Genomic DNA, 23,314 nt, shown 5'->3' with positions numbered 1-23,314 from the left:
ACTTCCTAATAATTCCTAGAGACAAATAAATTAGCTTAATTAGTGTTATTAGTAAAAACTTGTTAATTAGCTAGGAAGTCTTTCTAGTTGTTTATGTCTAGTTGTTCTGGAGTGACTATATTTTGTACTGGAAGTCACCAATGGTAAAGAAGATGTCACCTGTTTCCAAATGGCAGTTTCTCTTTAACATCTTTTTCACAAACATTATGCTGCTACAATAAGTGGTAGCTCCACACTGCTTCTCTTATTGCCCCGACCCTCGGGACTTAGTTATTTGTGGGATTCGAGAAGGACTCTACCTGAGAGGCAAAACTGAAAGAATCAGACTAACTTTGTAACCTATGTTTCTTTTAATTGCCTTATAACTTATATTTGCAAGTTTTAGGCCCATGTTAATTAAAGCCTCTTAGTGCTTCTCCAGAGAACCGAGGAATGTAAAAGTTCCCGACATTAGCCATCTGTGAGGGCAGAGATAAGGAAGAGAACAAGCAGAGATCTCTACTAAATGGAAAAAAAAATCACCGGCTGGCGCCGGTGAGATGGGCTTTGTTTGGAAACTGGGCCAAATGGCCCCAATCCTTCTCCTGACCTTTGATCCAAAGCCTGTAACCCCCACTCCTCAGAACAGACATGGGATGAGTTAATCACCCTCCCACATTTAACTGTGGATGGCAGGAAATTCCAAACTGACTTGACGATCAGATATTTATGACAGGGCTGACTGGACCTAAGGGTGACCAGAACTGACCAATTATTTTAAAAGTTAAACATTTCATCCAATCCTAAATTGCCAAGAAGGCAATGCCAGGAGATTCCCGCCTTGTGTCTTTTAAAAACCCAAGGTCTTTGTCTCCTGGGGCCACTCCTTGCTGACCAGCAGGGGTGACCCCATTGTACAATGGTCAAGAAGAGTCTCTTGCGTTTTTGCATCGATGGATGATTAGTTTCCTGAGTTCTCGTCATACCTTCTTATATTTAGGCTCTTGCTGGGCCTAACACTACCAAGCCAGTTTTATCTGCATAAAAGCAGCATTTTTCCTTGAGGGCTGCACACAATCCCCCCTGCTGGAGGAATACTAAATCTAAGCCTCATCTATTTTGTAAAACTACTTCAGCAAGGGAGGAGACAGACTCTTTAAGATAGGCTAGGGAACTTTGAAGCTCCTGAATATCACAATCAATGGCTGTACTGAGTTGATACTGTTGTTGGGATGTAACCAGCGAAGCGATCCCGGTACCTGCCCCGGCTGCCCCAGACTCAGGAGCACGGCGATGGTGACAGCAGTGACGGGTTCCCTTTTGACTCTGGACGGAAGCGAGTCCTGCTCCCAAAATCTCAGGAATGCATCTGGTGAATGGACTGTAAGGCGGGGGAAGAGCTGAACAAGCACACAATAATCCTTATTTTTAAGAAAGGTATCAGAAACAATATAAGGAGTCAACCCAGATGAACAGGCAAGATAGGTATCATTAGGTGCATAGAGATAAGTGAAGGTATTATTTATAACAACAGTCTTATAGCAGACGGGAATGAGGGCTGAGGGAAAAAACGTATGTGGGGCCCCGTAAGCAGAGACTTGTCCCGGAAACTTGGGCAAGTGTCCTTCCTGGGATTCGGGCTGTCACTGTAAGGATGTGTCATTAGTAACTCGGACCTTTCCAAAAAGAGCCAATCCTTCATAAAACGGTGGAGCAGAATGATAACAAATCCAGCAATTGTCAGCCAGGCTAGAATTGGAGTCATGTAAGGCCTGCCAAGAGCCGTTAACCATAGTTACAATCAATTCTGGGTCACGGAGGAAATTATCCCTCGAGCTGGCAGGGGCTCCTTTTTAAATGAGGGATGGAGTATGGGGTTAGGCCCTATAGCCACTCGAGTAGCAGAGGGAAAGGTTTTAGTTAATTTTATTTTGAAGGTGAGGCCTGGGTCCTGGAGGAAGGGACCCCGATAGAGTCAAATCCCCCACTCAAATGCTCGGGATGTCCAATCTTTATCTTTTCCCTTGTCCATAAAGGAAATAATCAAGGGGTTGCACCAGCCTTTTGACTCAGAGGAAGGCCGGCAATGGGAAAGCCATTTAGGGTTTGGCCAGCTGACATTTTTTTTTGACAGTTATGTAATCCCAAAATGAAGAGGGTTTCCAATAGGTATCCCCATTAGTTTCACAACTTCAAGATGCACAGTAAAAAGCCTCCTGGAAGCCACACTTATAGTTAATTTTTCTGGTTTGGTGGTTTCCAGGGCAGACATAGATCCCACCCGTGTTGGTTTGTAGAGCAGCTCTGCCTATAGGGCTATGACAACCTACGCCCCCACGGCCATCATCGGGAGCATATTCCAGTGGCATGAATTTATCTGGTGTTCCCCAAGATGCACTGGCCCCCAAGGCCAATTTGCAAAGGTCAGGTGTTAGAGTGGGCCAAGGGGTACTTGCGGCGGTTGTGGAGTGGCTCCATACGATGTCGCCAGCTTGATTGATGACTATCCAGGTATAATTGTAAATCTGATATATAGAAGAGCCAAATGTCGAGGTACAGAAGCTCAACAGCAGCCACAAAAGAAGCATCCTTTTCTGCAATTAAACACAATTAGGAGCCTTCTCAGGGTCATCCCTGGGTGGATTAAATTGTTTAACTAATTGCTCTGGCAACCATCGAGCATTTCCTGCACTGGTGTCATAAACACAGGCAGATCCCCTTTCCCAAATGAGGACTGGGTCTGGGCCCTGCCACCGTGATGTTAAAGGGTCCTTCCAGAGGACTTGAGCATAATTTTGAGAGGTTTGAGGATGCCACAAACGATCTGCTGCAGATTTTCCATCCTTATCCAGGGTAAGGAAGTTTATGACAAGCAATGCATGATTAAGTAAATTTTTTTGATTTCCTGGGAGGGAATATAAGATTCCTTCTTTTGTAATTTTGTAAGCATGTTTTTAAGGGTTTGATGAGCCCTTTCAACCATTCCCTGTCCCTGTGGGTTATAGGGAATGCCAGTAACATGTTTTATGCCAAGTTGCATGCAAAATTGTTTAAAACCAGTGCTGGTATATCCAGGCCCATTGTCTGTCTTAATAATTTTTGGCCGAGGTAGGATTACAAGACTGGCCAGAACATGACTAATAACATTTTTGGTGGCCTCCCCTGTTTGTAGAGAGGTGAAATAAAGCCACTAAAGGTATCAATGGTAACGTGAACAAATTTTAACTTGCTGAACGTATTAATGTGGGTGACATCCATTTGCCATATTTCTCCGGGGACGAGACCTCGAGGGTTAACTCCCAAGTAGACTTCTGGCAGGAAGGTCATGCACCCTTTACAGTCCCGAACTATTTGTCTGGCCTGTTCTCTAGTTATTTTGTACTTTAAGTGTTTGGGAGTTAAGATGATGAAGATTGTGTGCCTGTCGGGCTTGAGCCAATGGATCTAACACAGAGTCCTGAGTCAACCCTATAAACTGGGTCGCTTGATCCACAAAATTATTGCCCTGTGATAGGGGGCCTGGTAATCCTGAATGAGCCCGTATATGGCCAATAAAGAATGGGCAATTGCGGTCATGAATGAGCTTTTGAAGGATAGAAAATAAAGGAGCTGCATTAGTAGTAGGTTTTATAAATGGAACGAATTCTAACTGGGGAACAGAATGGGCAAGATATGAACTATCTGTATATAAATTGAAAGAAATATTAGGCAGGGTTTTAAAAACCTCAATAATGGCTTGTAATTCTACTAACTGAGCAGACCTGTAGCAAGTGAAGATCCAAGCAACCTTTCCATCTATTGAGAAGGCTGCTTGGCCATTAGAGGAGCCATCAGTAAAAACCAGACTGGCATTAGCAATTGGAGAGCTCTTGGTCATCCGGGGGAAAATAACTGGCATATTATATAAAAATTGTAATAATTTATTAGGTGGATAATGATTGTCAATTTTTCCCTGAAAGGATATACAGCTAATAGCCCAATCGTCATTATTTTGAATTAGCCAAGAGACCTGTGTTATATTATAGGGTACAATTAAAATATCTGGGTCTTTGCCAAAAACCTTTTTAGCCTGTTCTCTTCCCATCTGAATAAGCTGTGCTGTTAAGTAAGGATAGGAGGGAAGAACCTTTGAAGGAGCAGCAGGCAGGTGCACCCAGAGAAGGGGATTATCTTGCCAAAAAACTCCAGTAGGGGAGAAGGGAGTGTGGAGCACAACAAATTTAAGTTCTTTCCTAGGAGAGAAATAGTCAATCGTTTGGCGATTAATGGCGGCCTCCACCAGTGTTAAGGCCTTTTGGGCCTCTACAGTAAGTTTTCAGAGGGAGGAGGAGCCGGAATCCCCCCTAAGAATATCAAAAAGGGGTTTTAATTCACCGGTAGTTAATTTTAGGTATGGCCTTAGCCAACTCATATCCCCCAGGAGTCATTGGAAATCATTTAAGGTTTTAAGGGTATCTTTTCTTAATGGAACTTTTTGAGAAATAACTTTATGGGGAAAGAGTTCAAACCCCAGAAAAAAATGAGGGGGCTGAACCTGGACCTTGTCTGGAGAGATTTGTAACCCTCGGTGTTATTTTATTACAAGTTGCTGAGAGGCAAGATGTAACTGTGAAACATCTGGTCCAGCCAAAAGAATATCATCCATGTAATGTATAATATAAAGGGAGGGCCACTGAAGGTGAAGAGGGTCTATGCTTTGAGCCACAAATTTTTGGCATAAAGTGGGACTGTTAGCCATGCCTTGAGGCAAAACACGCCATTGAAAGCGTAGCATCGGGCCAATACAATTTACAACAGGTAGGCTAAAAGCAAAACGTTTACAATCTTCTGGATGGAGGGGAATAGAAAAGAAACAGTCTTTAAGATCTATCACTATTTTATGAAACCCTTTGGGAATTGCAACAGGAGAAGGCAACCCAGGTTGTAGGGCGCCCATAGGAGCCATGGTCTCATTAATTTTTCTAAGGTCTTGTAAAAGTTTCCATTTGCCTGATTTTTTTTTTTTGTATAACAAAAATGGGTGTATTCCAAGGAGATGTGGAGGGCTCAGTATGTCCAGCGGCCAGTTGTTCCTGCACTAACTCTAAGGCTGCTGTCAGTTTTATAGAGGAGAGGGGCCATTGATCTACCCAGACGGGGGCATCACTCTTCCAAGTGATTTTATCTGCCTGTAGTGCAGGAGGCGCAATGGCCCTCAGGAAAAATTTTGAAACCCTAGCCCCGAGCGGTCAGGCTTTTGTTGAATGGCAATAGGTCGAGTCATACCTTGTTTATTTTTTCCCAGGCCCTGACCGGGCAAGAAGCCTTGATGTAACATCTGGCTAGCAATTATTTCATTGGGGCTACACATCATTAATTTCATCTGGGCAAGGATATCTCGGCCCCACAGGTTAACAGGGAGGGACTCAACCACATATGGCTGGACCGCACCAGAGTTTCCTTCTGAGTCTTCCCAGGTCAGAATTTTAGAACTTTGTAAGGTGTTTTTAGATTGGCCAATGCCTTGTAGGTGAGTCAGGGAAGGTTGTAGGGGCCAAGCCGAAGGCCAATGATCCTTAGAAAGGACCATGGCATCTGCCCCGGTGTCTACAATGCCTATGAACTATTTTTTGTCTAATTGAAGGCACAAAGTAGGCCGATCCCGTGAAATGGCCTGGATCCAATAGATATCGGAGGATCCTGGCTCAGTTACCCCACGGGACCCACCTAAGGCCGGATATTGGCCATGTAAAGGAAGGGGGAGAGCCTGTGCAATTCGCTGTCCTTTAGAAAGACAAATTGGACCTAGAGTAGCTCTAGCCAAAATTTTAATCTCTCCAGTATAGTCATTGTCGACCACGGAAGGATGTATGGCGAGGCCCTTTAAGGTGGAAGATGCTCGCCCAAGAACAAGGTAAAACATGCCTGGGGGGGGGGCAGAAATACCCGTGGGAAGGATCTGTACGCCATCCTCAGGTGTTAATATTGTGTTGGAAGAGGCACACTGGTCCAGTCCTGCGCTTCCTGCGGTGGCTCGACAGAGGGTAAGGGGCTGGAGGGGTTTTGAAGAGTGACTTGTGCCTGCCCTGGACTGGTCCCCAAGGCCGGCTGGAATGGAATGGTTCTCGGGCCGGGGCTGGCCCCTCCATCTGTTTCCCTGCAAGGGGGGGTAGCGGATTCCCAGCAACATCCGTTTTGGAACGGCATTGGTTGGCCCAATGTTTACCTCCCCGTCATCTGGGACAAACCGTAGCGGGCGAGGGGAAGCTAGAGACCTGAGCTGAAGTATTAGGTGCCTCAATAGGTGCCCCCACTGTCTTTGGGCACTGCTTAGCAAAATGTCCTACCTGCCCACACTTAAAGCATCCTTTAGATGGGTTTGCTGCCTGTAAGGTGGCCTCGATGGCTAGATTAACACCTTGTGAAATCTTATGGTAAAGGTGTCAACATCATTACTGAGTCTAATAAAATCATTAAGATCTTTATTTTTTGTGTTTCTCTAAGAACTGTTTTACAAGCTGAATTAGCATTTTCGAAGGCCAATTATTTTAAAAATTTTCCATTTGTCTCTCGGGCCCTAGAATTCTTTCCGCTGCTTCTATAAGTCTAGCTACAAAATCACTGTAATGTTCTTGAGGGCCTTGTATAATTTTTGTCAGGGGGTTTGTGAGGGACCCTTTTGTAGGAGTCACCCTCCAAGCCCCGAGAGCTTGGCCAAAAGCCCAGTGGGCAGTTTGGTCTGGCGGCTTTCAGAAACAAGTTTGCCTTGTCCAGTGAGTTTATCAAAGGCCCAGGAAGTTTCTCTTTTACTATGATTTTGTCCCGCAAGGATGTAACATCTGTCTATAAAGTCGGCCTTCCATGAGAGAAATTGTCCTCGGGAAAGGACGGCTTGGGTCACTCGGAACTGTTCTGCAGGGGTGAGATACCCATTTTTGGAAAGATCTTCAAGCAAAGATACAGTAAAAGGAGCATTGGGCCCATAAGTCTTAACCGCATTACTTAATTCTTTAAGGGGCTTAAATTTAAGTCTTTTAAATTCTGTTTTAGGGGGTGAGACAGGCGTATGGCGTCCACTAGATTGTAGCTCATCCTGATTTCCCCATCTATAGGTTCTTCCCCATTGGAATCTTGTGAAATTCCGCCCTCTGCCACATCAGCAGGCTCATCTCCTGAAGATGGATCCTCAAGGGCCTTTTGACGAGTAACAACTGGGAAAGTTAGAAGTGGCTCAGGCTTTGGTGTCTTTTTATGTTCTCTTTTAGTTATAGGGGGTTGTTTTTTAGGAGGGCCAGTAAAAAGAGCCTGTTTAAAAATCTCCTGAAGTGAATTGAGTTCTGCTGAAAGATTAGCATATTCACATTGTAAGGAGAGGACGTCATGGAGCTCAGAGACCTGTTTAGAAAGATCTTCTTTCGCTTTTAAGAGCAAGGAGGTCTGAGACAAGGGTGGGGAAAGGACAGGTGCACAAGAGTTAGGGGCAGTGGGATGGGGTGGCAGACTAGCACAAGGGGCAGGTGGCTGGTCAGGGTTGTGGTATCTGGCAGCCTCTTTCTCAAGATCGCTTTCCTCTGAAGGATTTAACTGAGTTACTCTTTGGAAAAACTGGGAAGGCAAGGGGTTTTTCAACAGGAGGGAAGAGGTCCTCATTGCATCTGGGTATCAGGGGATATAAATGGACCTTAGGATGATTACTTTGTTCTTCAGGCAGGGGAATTGAGATAACAATGGAGGGGCATGATGAAGAAGGCTTTGGACTCCTTTTTGTCCCGTGAGATTGTAATGATGAAACCGAGGAGGCACGGGAGAGGGGTTTTATAAAGTCTTCGGCTAAGGAGACAATTTTACCGGAATCTGAAGAATTGATAATATCCCTAATAAGGTTCCAATAACTGAAGGCTTGAACAGGTGAAAGATCCCCGGAGGGTATCTTCCGTCAGAGAGACCCCCTCCCAAGGATCAACGAGTCCATTCGGATGCAAACAGCAAGAGGCTTTTATTTTGATACTCGGGTACCCGGGGGGCGAAAAGTCATTCGGGAGACTTCCGCGCCCCCTAGATGGGAAGCTGGGGTTTTTATAGGGTTTTAGAGGCAGAAGCACTGGTACAGAAGCGAGAGGGCATGGTTACAGGGGGCTGATTGGTACGTTTACACGAGACCACAATTTGCGTCAAAGTTTGGCAGGGGCACCAAGATTCCAGAAACTGGGTGGTCGGGGGGGGTAGGATGACCCCTTGACGTGGCTCGCCACCTGTTATTTTGTTTTTCCCTATCTTAGCTGAAACAGTCTCACAGATATCTATGAGAGTGATTAACACAAACTGTTTTTAGTATGACTGGGGCAGCCTGACCACAGATATCCCAAGTGGGTGACACAGCTAGGATTTCTCAGTAATTTTCCAGTTTCTCATCTGGCCTTCAGAGTTTTACAAAACAGTGGTGTCTCACAAAATGGCATTAGCTATGTTTAACTTAGTGTGAGGCTTGGGTCTTTCACAGGCACCATAGCGGGTCCCTTTTCTTTAAAAAGTGTATTTAAGGAAGCTCCCACTTGGTCCCATTTCTTGGGATTAATTTCTGGACCATCTATAACAAACCATGGGCAGGCTTCCGAAATAAAAAAGAAAGAATCAAATAAGATCTTTTTTTTTTTTTTTTTTTTTTAACTCTGACTCCTCTTTCCCTGAAAGAGGCTTTTAAATCCTGAATAAAGATTGCCTCTTTAGACAACTTTTGGCCCATTTTGTATGAGATGGAAATGAACTTCTTACCTTATGTGTCTTTCTCTCGTGAGTGGCAAGAGTGCACAATGTCTGAGCAGCAGACGGCGATTTACTGTTTTCGCTTCTGACATGCCGAGGAACCTGGTCGACCCGGGGTCTCTTTAATTTTCCATCTGGTAGGAGGTCCGTTTCTTGAGCCCCATGTTGGGCGCCACTCTGCCCCGACCCTTGGGACTTAGTTATTTGTGGGATTCGAGGACTCTACCTGAAAGGCAAAACGGGCGAGAAAGAGAATCGAGATCAAGCAAAGTCTTGTCAAGGTCTGTTTATTGTAAGCCAAGGTACAGACTATAAATGAAGGAAAGGAGGGAATTGGGAGGGGGGAAGTTGAGCTGTTAGGAGGGAGGAATTTGAGCTGGAATTTGAATTGACTCCAGCTCAAAGGTGGGGGTTGTTAGTGCAGCTGTCTGGGGGCTATTAGCTTGTAAATTCCCTCAGAAAGCCCTTTCTGCGCTAATCTATTCTTGTCGTCTTGAGTCAATGTTTTTCTAAGGGAGGGATTCTTTGGCTCTCGGCTCAGGGTCAGTCGGAGAGACTCTGTCTCCTGACTCAGGATCAGTCGGAGAGATTCTCTGGCTCCTGGCTCAGGGTCAGTCTTTGGCATCTTATAGCTTTTTTCCCCCAAGACAGGGTTTCTCTGTGTAGCCCTGACTATCTTGCCTGGAACTTGCTCTGTAGACCAGGCTGGCCTTGAAGAGCTTAAGATAGCCTGAATATAACTCCATTTTGAAATAAATATCTTGACCGGGAACTGAATTCAGGAACCAGGAAATATTACAGAATGTACACCTGGCAGAAAATAAAGTTAACTCTCCTAGCAACAGCCTCCAAGAAATATAACAGAATAAATGCTTCATAGAAAATAGAGACAAACTCCCTGGCAATAATCAATGGGAATTGGTTGAGAATCGGGTGGGAAAATTCTTCCCAATGTTTCAGATATGGTTTAGAAAAATAGCCATTGTGATTATATGCCTTAGCCATTGTGATTATGTGCCTCAGAAAAGGTCACCCCGCCCTGCTAAACTTCACCCAATTCTGTAACGCCAAGGCTTGTGCCCCCTGCTTGCTGCCATGGAAACCCCAGCTCACAGACTTTCCCTTTAAAAATCCTGTTCACTCAGAGCTCGGGGTCCCACTTCTCTACTGCTGCACCAGTGAGACTTGGGTCCCGAGTTCGATTGCTCTCGTAATAAAGCTCTCTTGCAATTGCATCGAGTCATCTCCTGGTGGTCTCTGAGGGTCCCGTGAACCTGGCATAACAGCCTCAGACTCAGGGACCTGCCTGTCTCTGCCTTCCAAGTGCGAGGATTAAAGGCATGGGCCACCATACCTGGCTATCTATAGAATTTCTAAAAAAATCTTTGATATCATTAGAAACAGAGGATTGGGACAGAGGACTCTATTTATGCAGACGCACTTTGGTATAATTCATATATATTTGGATTGATGCTGAGAGACCGAAAAATAAAGTAGCAGCTATTGTTAAGACCTAAAGTAGGTACAGTAAAGAAGTTAGTTTAGTAATGCCCTGAGGGGAGAGCTACCTCACTGCATTCTTTCCCCACCCACTAGAGATACAGTTGCTAGGAAACTAGACCCTCCCCCTAGGGAGGAACACCTGGTCATGGTCAATGGTCTGGGAACCTTCCTATAGCCAATCGATTCAAAATGTAGCATCTTGACCAATAGATGCTTGCCAGGCAGGAATTGCCCCTGCCTTGGGCATGCTGGGAGGGACCAGAATCTATAAATGAGCCAATTAACCTGGGGACAGGCGCTCAGCCGAAGCGGTGGGTGTTGTGGGCCCAAGCTGCAGCTTGTAAGTTACAATAAAAAGACCCTCATGTGTTTTGCAACGGAGTCAATTCCTGTAGATCTTTTGGGGGCTCGCGAACTGGGTATAATAATGCATCTGAATAATTTATTTAAGGGGAAATCCTGTTAACTTTCTGACTCAGCAGATTCTTACCGAGAATACAACAGTTCCTTGAAATGGTATTCTCTATATTGGGTATACAGAGGCATTAAAATCAATAGCAACATGATTAATATTCTGTATCTCGTCCTTTTCCTGAGGAAGAAGAAAACGATGAAAGCTGATTATGTTTCTACAGGGGAAGCAGTGGGAAAGTCTGTGTGGGCAGAGCAAGCTGTGGAAAACCCTGTTTCTAACTTCACCTTAGTGGCGCTGACTAGCAGCTAAGGCCCAGTGGCTCCCTGGATGCTGAGATTCTACTTCTCAGCTTAAGTCACATAGATTAGGTCTGGGCTGAGAGCTCCGGCAGCCCGCAGCAGCCTCTTTCTCATTCTACCCTCTCAGCTTCTGCAAATGAGATAACAGACACTGTGAGTGCGAGTCTATACTCAGCACTTTGTCAAGACACATTTACCAAGCCCCCTTAGCTCTTAGGGGCTGCGGGTGGTATACATCGTATAGTGCTTCCACATTAACCAAACGGCCAACTCCTTCCCCTTCTCATTCCACCCAGAAATCAGAGCAACCTGACTGCACCCACATTTACGGGCCCCTACACTGCTGTGTAGGCCTGAGCTCTCCTCAGAGCCCTCACTGGGTTGTATTTCCTTGACATTTACAGCTGTCTCTCACCTCAGTGTCCTCCTTGAAGCCCAAATCCCGGGACTTTCCAACTTTGCCTCTAAAGACCTCTACACTACTAAAGGAAATTGTTAGTTCTTTTTAGTAGCATGGTATTGTGACACACAGGAGGAACGGTAGTGGGACTGACAGCAGCATCAGACTTACGCTCTTTCTCAAGAGTGACTGAATATAAAATGAGTTCAGTGTGCTGCCTGGAGGCTCAACTATATGGTTTGGGCTCTCTGCTCATTCACCTTGGATTTTTAGCTATGCAGTTCACACACCTAGCCAAGCATGCAAGGTATCCCTCTTAGCCCAGTGCTGGTGGAGGTGGAGACGAGAGCGTCAGCGCAAGCTTGAGGTCAGGACCGGAATCCACAGTGAGACCCTTGCTCAAAAACAAAAAGGCCTGGGCCTGAGTGTGCTCCCCAGTACAAGCATGGTAGAAGGAGAGAATCAAATCTCCTACATTGTCTTCTGATCGTCCCATATATATGTACACACACACACACACACACACACACACAAATGTAAGATCAAATTTCTCTCTTTTTAAAAGACAGCGTTTTACCACATAGCCCCGGAAGGCCAGCAACTCATTGTGTAGGTCAGGATGGTTTAGAACTCACAGAGATCCTCCTGTCTCTGCCTCATGAGTTCTAAGATTAAAAGCATGTGGCATTGTGCCCAGCATAAAGTCTGTTTTGAAAGTTACAGAATGTTGTTTGGTCCACCCCAAATGAAAAAGACTTAGATATCTCTCAGCTCAGTTAAAGTTAAGAACCTCGCACCTATTATTTCCCCCAGAACATGGAGTAATTGTGTACAGGTTCTTCATCAGACACCCTTAACATTCATGTGTACTTAAGCGTACATGTATTTAGGGATGACCAGTCAAAACTGAATAGCCTAACAGGGATCTCATTCCTGAAAAACAAAAAACAAAACCCAAAAAATCCAACAACAAGAGCAAAACACCCGATTCTTCCCCTCTCACCAGCTACTAATCACCTATAGAATTTCTTCTAGGGGTGGGCTTGGTCATATTTCCCCCATCCTTAGTATAATGATTTTTGGGTTTTTTTTTTGTTTTGTTTTGTTTTAGTTATTTTTTTTCGAGACAGGGTTTCTCTGTGGAGCCTTGGCTGTCCTGGACTCGCTTTGTAGGCTGCCCTCGAACTCACAGAGATCCTCTGCCTCCCCGAGTGCTGGGATTGCAGGCTTGCACCACTGTGCCCAGCTCATAGTGCCCATAGTGGAATGTTGACTGGTATTGTCACTGTACATGTCTTGTTTAGGCAATCATACTATTGAGATTTCATAGGCACAACTTACCTGTCGCGTCTAAAAGATATTTCCTTAAAGCAGGTATACCAGGCCCCTGGCTCTTATCATTGTTCTGCTCCCTCTTCCATAAAGTTCCCTGAGTCTTAGGTGGAGTTGGGGCTGGGCACTATTGTCTGTCTTTTGACCGATCGTGGATCTCTGTAATAACCATCTGTTGAAGAAAGAGGTTCCTCTGTTGAAGGGTGTGAGCAACATTTAACTACGGGTATAAGGAAATGTATTGAGGATACAGTTAGAAATTAGATTGGTTTAGGAAAATGGACAGTAATGGGTTTTTCTCAAGGTTCTATGACCTCTCTAGTCACAGAGAGGTTTCCAAAACTAGGCATGAACTCCCTCCTATTGAATAGGCCTGAAGTTCAATTAGACAGCTGTTGGTTATGTTGGCCTCACTGCTTGGATAGAAGGGTGTCCTGGGACTCAGGAGCCCCACAGCTCTGAGAGGAGGCCTCCTCAGCGGAGGCGCTGCAGCTCCAAGGGAAAGGTATCCCCAGCTGAGCTCAGGAGCTCCGGAACCTCAGCCTCTTTTGTTTTTTGTTTGCGTGTTTGTTTTTTTATTCCTAAACCAAAACATGACTTTTATTTTTAACAAAAAATTATTTCCTAAGCCAAATGTGAAAGCAATGCACAGATGCTCAAATTAATCAGAAGTACATTTATCAAATGAAGTTGGAGTGTGCATGTAGAAAAACAGGCCAAAAAAGGATTAGTAGCTTGCTACTACCTAAAAAGCATTTTCTTCAAAGAAGCAGTACAGACTGGAAAGAAACTCATTTCTAAGACAAATTATTTATTCTTTTATTCTATTGCAGTATCTCAAGGGATTACTGTAATACCCAGATCTTAAGGTCCCAAAGACCACTAGGAGTAGGGCCATGAATGCAAGAGCAAAGAGCTTTATTCAGGCTCAAGCTTGGTCTTTCCATCATCGTCACCAACACATTGGATCAGAGCCCCCAGCAGCTGCAGCAGCTGCATGGCAGGATTTTTATTGGGGGTTTGAGGAAGGACAGCAATTTCCGGTTTAATAGTTACATGATTGGGTGACCAAGGGCAAGCTTGATTGTTACAAAGTAACCTCAGGAATGTTAGGTAGGTGCGCTGCCCTGCACAGATGCCTCACCCTGAGATAAGATACCTTCCCATTCTTGCGGTTACCTCCAGGCTATTCCTTGGGTGGGGAATAGGTTTTCTTATTCCTGGAATTGGCGACCTATAGCCTAGTTCCTGGGACTGATGACTTTTAGGGGAGGGGGTCAGGCCTGGTCCTTTCATTTCCCCCCTTGGACAGGATACAATCTCAAATCTTTGAGATGTCCAAGAGCTGGTATTGAGATTTTTTTTTTTTTTTTTTTTTTCTAATGCTAGGTGTAATCGTCAGGGGGAACTAAGCATGACTAGAAGAGACAGGTCTAAGGGCCAATTTTCTGGTATGCCAACTGACATTACAGAAATCCATTCCTTATGTCAGGGAACCCCTTTTGACTTAGTATTTCAGCCTGTTGGGTAGGATAAAGGCCAAGGAATCTCTCTTCTTCTGTAGCTGCTTAGGCTCAGGCTCAGCCTCACTCCTCCTTCAGTGTTGCAGCTCCCAGGGGAGGAGATTCCCAGCTGAGCTGAGGAGCTCAGGAGCCTCCGCCCTGGTCCACTTCTTCACTTCACTTCTTTTCTTCATTGCTTCTTGGCTTCTTCTGATCAAAGAGTCACACCAGGCAGCAAATCTCATGAAAGACTAGTTAGGAGGGTTGGGGGTGTGGAGGGATAGATCAAGGTTTGGCTGCCCCTGTGCCCGTGAGAGGACCAGCAGGGAACTAAGCAGGCATAGCCTTTACATAGGATTTCTTAGGGGGTGGAGTTTTCAAGGGTTTCCAGAGCAAGGATTGGTGGGATTTCAAGTCCTGAGCTTGGGGAATCTCAGGGATTGGAGAGTTTTCCTATCCAGGGATTGGTGGATTTTCCTGCTCAGGAATTGGTGGCTTTTTGCTCAGACTTTTCATCTAAAATTAGCATAATCTGGGAAGGGTTGTGTAGAGGGCCTGGAGATGACCTTTGTGACAGTAACAGAGGCTGGAAACACTGTTATAACAGTTGAGAGATCTGGGGGAGGGGCCTGCGTAGGCAAAGGGCCTGGCCACTTTCCTGCCTTGAGGGTTTACAAAGTTGACAAAGTTTACCAAAAAGCGTCCACAGCAGGCCTACCGCTGCAGTCTGCACAGGATAGCCAACAGCTGGTATCCCCATCCCTCCGTTGGAAGTCTTCAGATTGCAGGAGGTGTGTGCTTTATGCTCCATCTCCCCTATTGCTGGGCTTGTCCCAGAGACAGCCCCACTGATTCCAGTTCTCCCAGTTCTCTCTCCCCACACTTGAGGGCTCCTGTTCCCCTCCCCACCTCCTCTTCCTTGGAGACTGGAACTCCAGGAATCTTGTGGAAGTATTCAAAGAGCCAGAGAGGTCAAGGACACTAGAAAACCTACAGAATCAACGAACCTGGGCCAGTAGGGGCTCACAGAAACTGAACCACCAACCAGAGAGCACGCACAGGATGAACCTAGGCCCCCGTCACATATGCACAGCTTGGCCCTCCTGTGGGTCCTCTAACAGCAGGAGCAGGGGCTCTCTCTGACTCTGGATCCCTTTCCTCTAACTGGACAGACTTGTCTGGCCTCAATAGAAGAAGCACCCAGTCCTACTACGACGTGACTGCCATGCAAAGGTGGGTTGACATCCATGGGAGGTCTCTCCTTCTGTGAGGAGAAAGGGACAGGGACATATCAGGAGGGGAGAGGGAGGAACTGGGAGGAGAGAAGGGAGGGGAAGCTCTGATCGGGATGTAAAGTAAATGAATTAGTTAATTTAAAAAAATGAATTTTGGGGTTGGAGAGATGGCTCAGAAGTTAAAAGCACTGGCTGTTCTTCCAGAGGTCCTGAGTTCAATTCCCAACAACCACATGGTGGCTCACAACCATCTATAAAGAGACCTGGTGCCCTCTTCTGGCATGCAGGTGTACATGCAGGCAGAACGCTGTATAAATAATAAATAAATATATTTTTTTTTAAAAAAATGAATTTTAACAAATTCCAAACAATAAAAATACAAAACCCAAACAAAAAACAACACACAAAGAGCAAACTGTTCTAATGCAATGGCAGTCAATCTTAAGCTTCCCAGCATAACTGAACCACACAGAAAGCTTTTAACACTCGTGATGTCCAAGTCCTACCCCAAGCCAGCAACCTTTGGGATGAGACCCAGATACAAATATTATCAACCCAGGAAATCCCAAGGTGCACCCAAGTTTGTAAACAAATGTGTCCCCTGCCACTAAGAAAGAGAAAAAGTCCCTTGGGGGTAGTGTTCCACAGTGAATGTCCCACTGCTTCCTGTCCACCTGATATTGTAAAAAACAGTGAACTACCCATGAGGCCCGGGACAGGAGGTCTTCAGCTGGTCCAGGCTACTGGCAAGTTACCTTTCCCGATGACCAGCATCACCTACATAGCGACATGGCTTTGAGATCGATCAATGGAGGGCCGTTAGCTCACCCTGACAGAACCCTTGGAGCAAGGGCTGCTGAATTCCAGATCCCATCTTTAGTGTTCCCTTCTTGGCGCGTGTTGCATTGCTACCACAAAATACTGGAGGCTGGGTGCTCTACAAAGATTAAAAAAAAAAAAAAAAAAAGGTATGGCCTCCCGTTGCAGAGGTCCAAGAGCACGTCACCAGAATCCACTCAGCTTCTGGTGAAAGCCTGTGGCAGCTCAGCTCACAACAGTGAGCCAGAAGTGCTTTGGGCTGGGGTGTTGCCCGGCTTGCTAACAACCGAGTCACAGAAACACATCTCCAGAGTAACAGCTCACTCATAGGAAAGCATTATTCCCTGCTCAAGGCCTAACACAACTCGGCACTGCTCACTGGGCCCCAACCTCAATGCGAGCTTCATAGCGTGAATCATATTCAAACCATAGCACCCTTTGGGCAGATAACCAATGTGTCTGCCCTTTAGATCGGCATGATTGTCCCCTCTTCCCTCTGCCTTTTTATTAACTGTAGCATATTTAGGGGTGATTTAAGCTTACTGTTCATTTCACAAACTGCGCACCACACCTATCTGCCGACGGCTGTCCAGGCAGGAATGCAGACATTCTAAAGAGACACACGGATCCCTGCCTTTGACCGTCACACTACCGAGACAACGTACTGTAAGGAACTGACGTTCCCCCCCCCCCCCCGTAGGAACCTCATGTTGATAACATGAGAGGCTGAGGACTGGTATGCACCAGAACGAGCCTCTCTCCTGGAAGGAGACCTCACAGAGTTCCCACAGCTTGTCAGACAGTCCTGCAGGACGGACTGGACCTGGAACCCTGACGACGGCAAACCACCCCTCGGCCAGGACTGCCTAGTTGCGCATAGCTCTTAGTTTCCGCTTGAACAGAACTCCTCAGAAGAGCTTGGGGGGGGGTCGTTGGAGCACTTCATTTGCTCCTCTTCCTAATGCGGCCACACTGAATAAATCTCCTTTTTGTGGTTTTCACCATGACCTACTTAACTAGCCTTGTAGGGAGGTGTGGCCAAGCTTAGCTGGTTGGAGCTGCGAGGGCCCAAACTCTGACCCTAAAAACTCCAGCAACAGTCAAATGAGCTGTCCGTGGAACCAAAAGAAGCAGTTGCTCGCTACTGCGAGAAACCCAGCACCCTGGCACAGCTGCAGACGCCCGCTGTGTCCTGTTGCGAGAAGGAGCTGTGCTGAAGCAGGGCAACCCTGGACCCTGGAGGGAAGATGGGTGTATTCTGGATGTGCGGGAAGGACGTCTGGGTTTGCAGCATCCACTGTTTTCAGCTGTCTAGAACTTCTGCTTCCTTGGTTCTTGCACCTGTCCTGGTTATAGTGATGTTATGATGTGTTCACAAGTGATTAAAAAAAAAATAAACCAAAGATAAAAAAAGAGATAGAGAAAGGAGGGAAGGTGGCTTGCTGATTGCCATATGAGCCACAAACGCCACAGCGATGTCATCAAACACCCAGCTGGGGAACACTGTGCCACGATTGCCACAAGCCTGCTTGTTAGCCATCTCTCTTCCACAGATCCCTGCAGCAGCACCCCCCCCCCCCCATGCAGCTCCCATGGGGAGCAGGGAGCAGGGCTGCTCCTAGTCTCCATGGTGGAAGCCGTTTAACCCAGACTGAACCTCTTTCCCTCTGGACAGTTACTGGCAAGTGTTCTGATTTTGAGTAACTCTCCACAGTGGCTTAAACTACAGAGCTGGTTCCGTTTATATGCAGAATTGCCACCATTTCTACAAACACGCAGGCTTCAATAGTGCTTAACAGAGGTTTTTTTCTCTCTTCACAAACTGGTTATCTTTGGAACTCCTGCCCTCTGGTGTCCACCCGAGCGAACTCCTTTGTCTGAGCTCTGGGTTCTACAGAGGAGGAGGATTTCCCACACAGACAAACAGATGTTTCTGTTGGTGAAATCTAAAAGAACGTGACACCAGCCCCACCCCCCAGATTGGCACTACCGGCACTTGTTGAGATGGGATGAGGTTTGCCAACCCTGTGCACCGTGAATCAGTTAGCAGTGCTCTGATTGTACCTACCCACTAAATGCCAGTAGCAGCCATACTCACACACCAGTTAGGACAAGCAGAAGATGCAAACACTGCCATTGCCAACTGGCTTCGGGGGGCGCTGGTGGGGCGGGGCGGAGGTGAATCCCAAGCTGAGGAGCCGCTGACACGCGGCTGGGGCAAATGCAGGCTGGCCCTCAATGCCTTCCAAGCAGCACCAAACCCCTTTGGCCACAGCCCTGGCTTAGAGCCTCAAGCTGAACCCAAACCGAAACCCCTAAGCTCCCAGAACCACGGGAAGAAAGCTCTGTCTGCCGGACCAAGAGGAGGGAAGGCATGGGAGCAGCAATGTGGGGGGCTGGTCACACAGCACCCAGTCAGGAAGCAGGAAGAAATGCTGTCGCTTTGCCCGCCTTCTCAGCCTTGAACCCCGCATCGACTGGTGCCAGCCAGAACAGGACCTGTGACCAATCTAGTAACTAACTCCTTCACACACGAACCCACTGTCTTTTACCTTGGGAGGGGTTGGGGAGCATGCCTGGGCTGGAAAGATGGCTCAGCTGATGAAGTGCCTGCCACATAAGCATAGATCTGATTCCCGAGAACCTGGGAAAGTATCTAGGTGTGAGGGCATGAGGCTCTCACCCCAACACTGGCGAGCTGGAGACAGCAGACCCCTACCTGGAGCCCGCTCCCAGCAGTCAGTGAATTCTTCAGGCTCAGTGAGACCTAGGCTCAGAAGACAGGGTGGAGAACTGAGGAAGACATCCAGTGTCGACCCCTGGCCTCCACACACAGGCACACACACATGCAAAACACATGCAAAAACATACATGCAAAACACACATGTACACACAAGTTCTTCTGAGGCATGATGGAAATGGATGTCGCTGCACTTGAAGTACCCGACTTTTTGGTAAATACCTGTGAGGCAGAGGAGCTGGCTGGTGCAGAGGCACACAGCAGGCTGAACCTTGGTCAACTCTCAATCCCAGAAGGCCCCAATAGTGATGTTTCACTTACAGAAGAAAGCCTCATTCCAATTTCTGGTATTCTGAGGCTGGGGCTGGTCAAGATTGTCACCAGGACCTTTGCTCTTTGCGCTTGCTCTTCCTCCCTACTGTGCTTATCCTGGACTGCCCTCACCCACCAGTTCCCAGGACGCCAAGCTTCCTAATTCTTGATAAAGTACCTGAAAAGGTACCTAAGTCACAAACCATCCCTCAGTCATTCCCACTCATGAGATGCAAAGTACCAACCATCTTAGCCAAGATAAGCCCCTCCCAACACAGCACCCACTTTCATAGAACTCAGATTCCTGAGACCAAACTCCTGGGGACAGGACCACAAATCCTGGGCGAACACAAGGCAGACAGTGCCCTCGTGTACTCTCTCTTTCTACACAGGCTCTGCTGGGCAGTTTCTCTGTCTTTGTCCCTCTGTCTCTCTCTTTCTCTCTCTCTCTCACACACACAGACACACACACACACACAACTTTATAATTTGGGAGTGGCCATCAAGCCTGTTCTTTGTAACAGACATTTCCAGGTCATGACAGCTTTTCTAAGGCCCCAAAATTCTCTATGATTATAGACAATCGTAACTGACAATTTTTAACATCTTCGGGAGAAAACACATAATCCATGACCAGACCAGAATATACTGAGAAAATAATTTATTCAGTTGTAAAACAGAATTTTTATTAAAAAAAAAACTTTAAACATTACCTTTAGTAACATCCTAAATTTACTCATTAAGGATTTAAAATTAGGTGAATTTTTTAAAGATCAAGACATCCCCCCCAAACTCCTCCAGCCTCTCCTGTACACTTTCAGAACAGATCTTTTGCTTGGTTCAGGACTTAAGACCATTAGACCCTCTCACTTTAGACCAGGTCCAGCACAAGGTGAGTGACAGAGGCAGAATTCTTAGTGGATGTGTGGTCTCACTTCCTTTTGCCGTGCTCACCAATGCAGGAAGCCTATGGGGTTTGTTGCTGCTGGGGTGTGACTTCTTTTTGAACAGCTGAAGAGTAAGAGTTGGCGCAGTGTAGACGAACGTGAGATCCTTTTTTATCGAAGCCCCTCACACTATCAAAATAGCGCAACGGCTTCTTCGATAAACTACTTGAAACAGAAACAGATGCCCTAACCTGGAAGACGAGCAAAAGAAAAATGGACGCCAACATGGAGACACACACCGACAACCCCCGTTACACAGATTTGCTTTAAGTCACCAAAGAGAGCAATGCTTCTCAGCCTTCCTGCTCTGACACTTTCACCCAGTCCCTCAGGTGGTGGTGGCCCCCAGCCAGAGTTATTCCCATTGCTTCTTCATAACTGTAATTTTGCTGTGTTTTCCAATGGTCTTAGGAGACTCCTGCGAAAGTCCCTCAGCCTCCCGAGGGGTCGTGACCCACAGGTTGAGAACCACTGATGTAGCTATGCTACGTTTCTTTCCGAGAAGGGACTCGAACACCCAGCAGCTCGGCTGCAGTGATGGGATTTCCTTTTGCTCTGAAGTCAGTTGTCCAACGTCGTTCAGTACCTCTGCCTGGCTGCTGCACTTGCGTAGTACAGACAGAGCAAGGGAAAACGAGGTCATGTGATGGAGGGCTTTTCCAGTCCACTCCTTCGTGTCAGTCGTGGCACACGCTGGCCTGAGGAACCCTGAGGCTCAGAGAAGATGGTATGCCAAGACGGTGACAGACTGTCTTCCGAAGGAAATCGGGTCCTTGTAGTCCACTCCTCCGCTAACAGCGCCCAGCCTCCTCTCCACAGAACTCAACACACAAGTCTAATGGCCTGAATATGACTTGGGCAAGACAGAGAGCATCCTCCATTCATTTCCAGCTGTTAGTCACTGCAGGAAAGCTGCCAGTATCTGCAACTTGATTCAAGCATCAACTCCATGCCCCGTGTCCCTCCGGTAGAGCACAGCCTCTAAGCAGTCAGCCCCATACTTTCTGGGACTCTGAACACGTGCCACCAAGGTACCAACCAGCACCCTTTGCCTTCTTAATGTACAGAAGCCAAACAATAGACTGATGAGGCCTGGCCCGCCGAGGCTAAAAGCCATCAGCTTTAAAGACTTTGAAGATCACACTGACAGCTGTCAGGATTAATACCACGAGAAACAGATCTGCTAAAAAGGTTTATTATGGAAAAGGGGGAGGGGGAGACAGAGGGCAGAGAGGAGGGTGTCCAAGACAGACAAAGAGAGAAAGAGACTGAGAGACAGAGACTGAGAGTTAAGAGAGCTGGGAAGGCTGGCAGGGGACTTTTATCTGGCAGGCAACTGGTGGCAGGAAGTGATGACATCACCAGAAGTTGCTAGGACCCTGAAAGGCAGGCCAGGGGGACCTCCTGTATGCTAACAGGATCCTCTTTAAAGTTCTCTGGCTGCTAGGCCTATCTGTGTTACTTTGGAATCGGCGCAAACAGGGAAGCAATGAAACCAAGGGGACAGCGTGCCCCACTCCGACCCAGCCCATCTCGCTGCCAAACATTTCTCTCAGCACCCCGCTATCCAGCATGTTATCTGACCTACTGGGCAGAAAGTTCTGGCGTCTTCTTTACCTATGGCAAATTAATCTGACTTCAACGTATATAGTATTTCCCCTAAACCCAGAATATATGAGAAATCACTGAGAATTTACACCTGATTACTCACCATAGCCTCTCGCGCCCACATTACAAGGCTCAAAGTAATAAGGAGAAATAGTACCTGTTTGCCATGTTGGTGGGTTTTGGTTTGTTTTAAGTTAAAATTGAGTGTTATCACCTTCTGAGGAATTAGCCAGAAAAATGCTGTCAAATTTAGAAATCTACCACGGTAATCTAAAGTCAGACGTTATTTCTAACCAAATTATACTCTTTCGTCTGCCAAGCTACCTTGACATTTTTAATATCCGCAGGCAGGCCTATCTGGTAGTCCCAGCAATACTCTGGAGATAGGATTTTCGTGGGTTTGTTGTAAAGGAAATACTTGTTGAGGTGGCTCTCATCGTGCCACTCTGCCTCTATGTCGTTCATCTTGTCCTGGAGGATCCCCTTGAAGCACTCCCTGGTGAGGTTGAGAATGCGGACGGGCGTCCCTCCAAAGATGGCCGCGTGGTAGTAGAAATCGCCCTGCCCAAACGGAATGTAGGCAGCCGACAGCTCCCGCCTCTCGTAGGTGAACTCGTCGTTGCTGGCTTTGTACCACCAGGCCTGGAGCTGCGCGACCAGCTGGCCCAGGGTCTCCACCCCGAAAGTGTCCTGGAAGAACTGATCCACGTCCATGCAGAAGAGGAAGTCCACCTCGTACTGGATGTGGGCCCGGATGTGCTCCCCGATAGTCTTCATGCGCATCATGCTGATGTCCTGCCACCGCTTCTCCGGCTCGATCTCGAACACCTGCATGGAGTGCAGGGGGCTCAGGTGAATCAGGGGCATTCTGGAGGCGTCGTCGGTCATGACGTAGAAGATGACCCTGTGGCCAACCATGAAGTGTCTGTTCGCCGACTCCAGGAAGTCTTCCAAGTAACGCTCGATGTACCTGAAACAGAGAGGGTCACGTTTACTCATGTGCTGCTGACGCTCAAAGGCTCTCTGTATTTTACGTTGGGGACGGGATGGCTTCTCCACAGGCCGGTCGTGCGTCTCGAGTGGAGAGACACGAGTTAGCAGAGCGCCCGGGGCCACCCTCCACTGGCTGGTCACTCGGTCCTCAGGGAAAGTGGGGTAACCTCTTCCACTGCCAGCTGGACACGCTCGGCCTGTCCTCTTGCTCTCGGAAGCTCACCAGCCGGAGAGGTGTGTGTTCTCAACTAACTGCTTTGCAGTGCGCTTCGCGCTAAGGCTCTGTTCTCGAGTGTAGACGCCTGCTGTCGAAGGAGCTAGCCCTTCAATCTTCTGGAAAGGCCGGTGTTGCTACTGCCGGGGAAAACACGGGCACTGAGCACCCCTAACTCAACCTTACAGAGGACGACATGTAGGATGTACCTCTGTTCCCACACTGCCCGCTCATTCTACATCCCCCCAGGGGCTACCCCAAACACCAGTGGATC

At 47.1% G+C, this 23,314-nt stretch overlaps 1 protein-coding gene across 6 annotated transcripts in view; it reads right to left on the bottom strand.

Annotated features, from left to right (window-relative positions):
- Positions 1-19,933: 19,933 nt before the first annotated feature.
- The window catches only part of Ggta1 (glycoprotein alpha-galactosyltransferase 1 (inactive)), a 68,316-nt gene continuing 64,935 nt past the window's right edge, over positions 19,934-23,314 (bottom strand). For all 6 annotated transcript variants that reach the window (XM_055600613.1, XM_055600617.1, XM_055600616.1 and 3 more), the window contains one exon: positions 19,934-22,803. In XM_055600613.1, coding sequence (XP_055456588.1) covers positions 22,110-22,803 — 694 coding nt within the window. In that variant the 3' untranslated portion in view covers positions 19,934-22,109. The remainder of the gene's footprint in view (positions 22,804-23,314) is intronic.

The sequence above is a fragment of the Psammomys obesus genome, unplaced genomic scaffold (genome assembly GCF_907164565.1).
Source record: "Psammomys obesus unplaced genomic scaffold, mPsaObe1.curated_primary_1811, whole genome shotgun sequence".
Lineage (NCBI taxonomy): Eukaryota > Metazoa > Chordata > Mammalia > Rodentia > Muridae > Psammomys > Psammomys obesus.
This window is presented reverse-complemented; position numbering and strand designations above follow the sequence as displayed.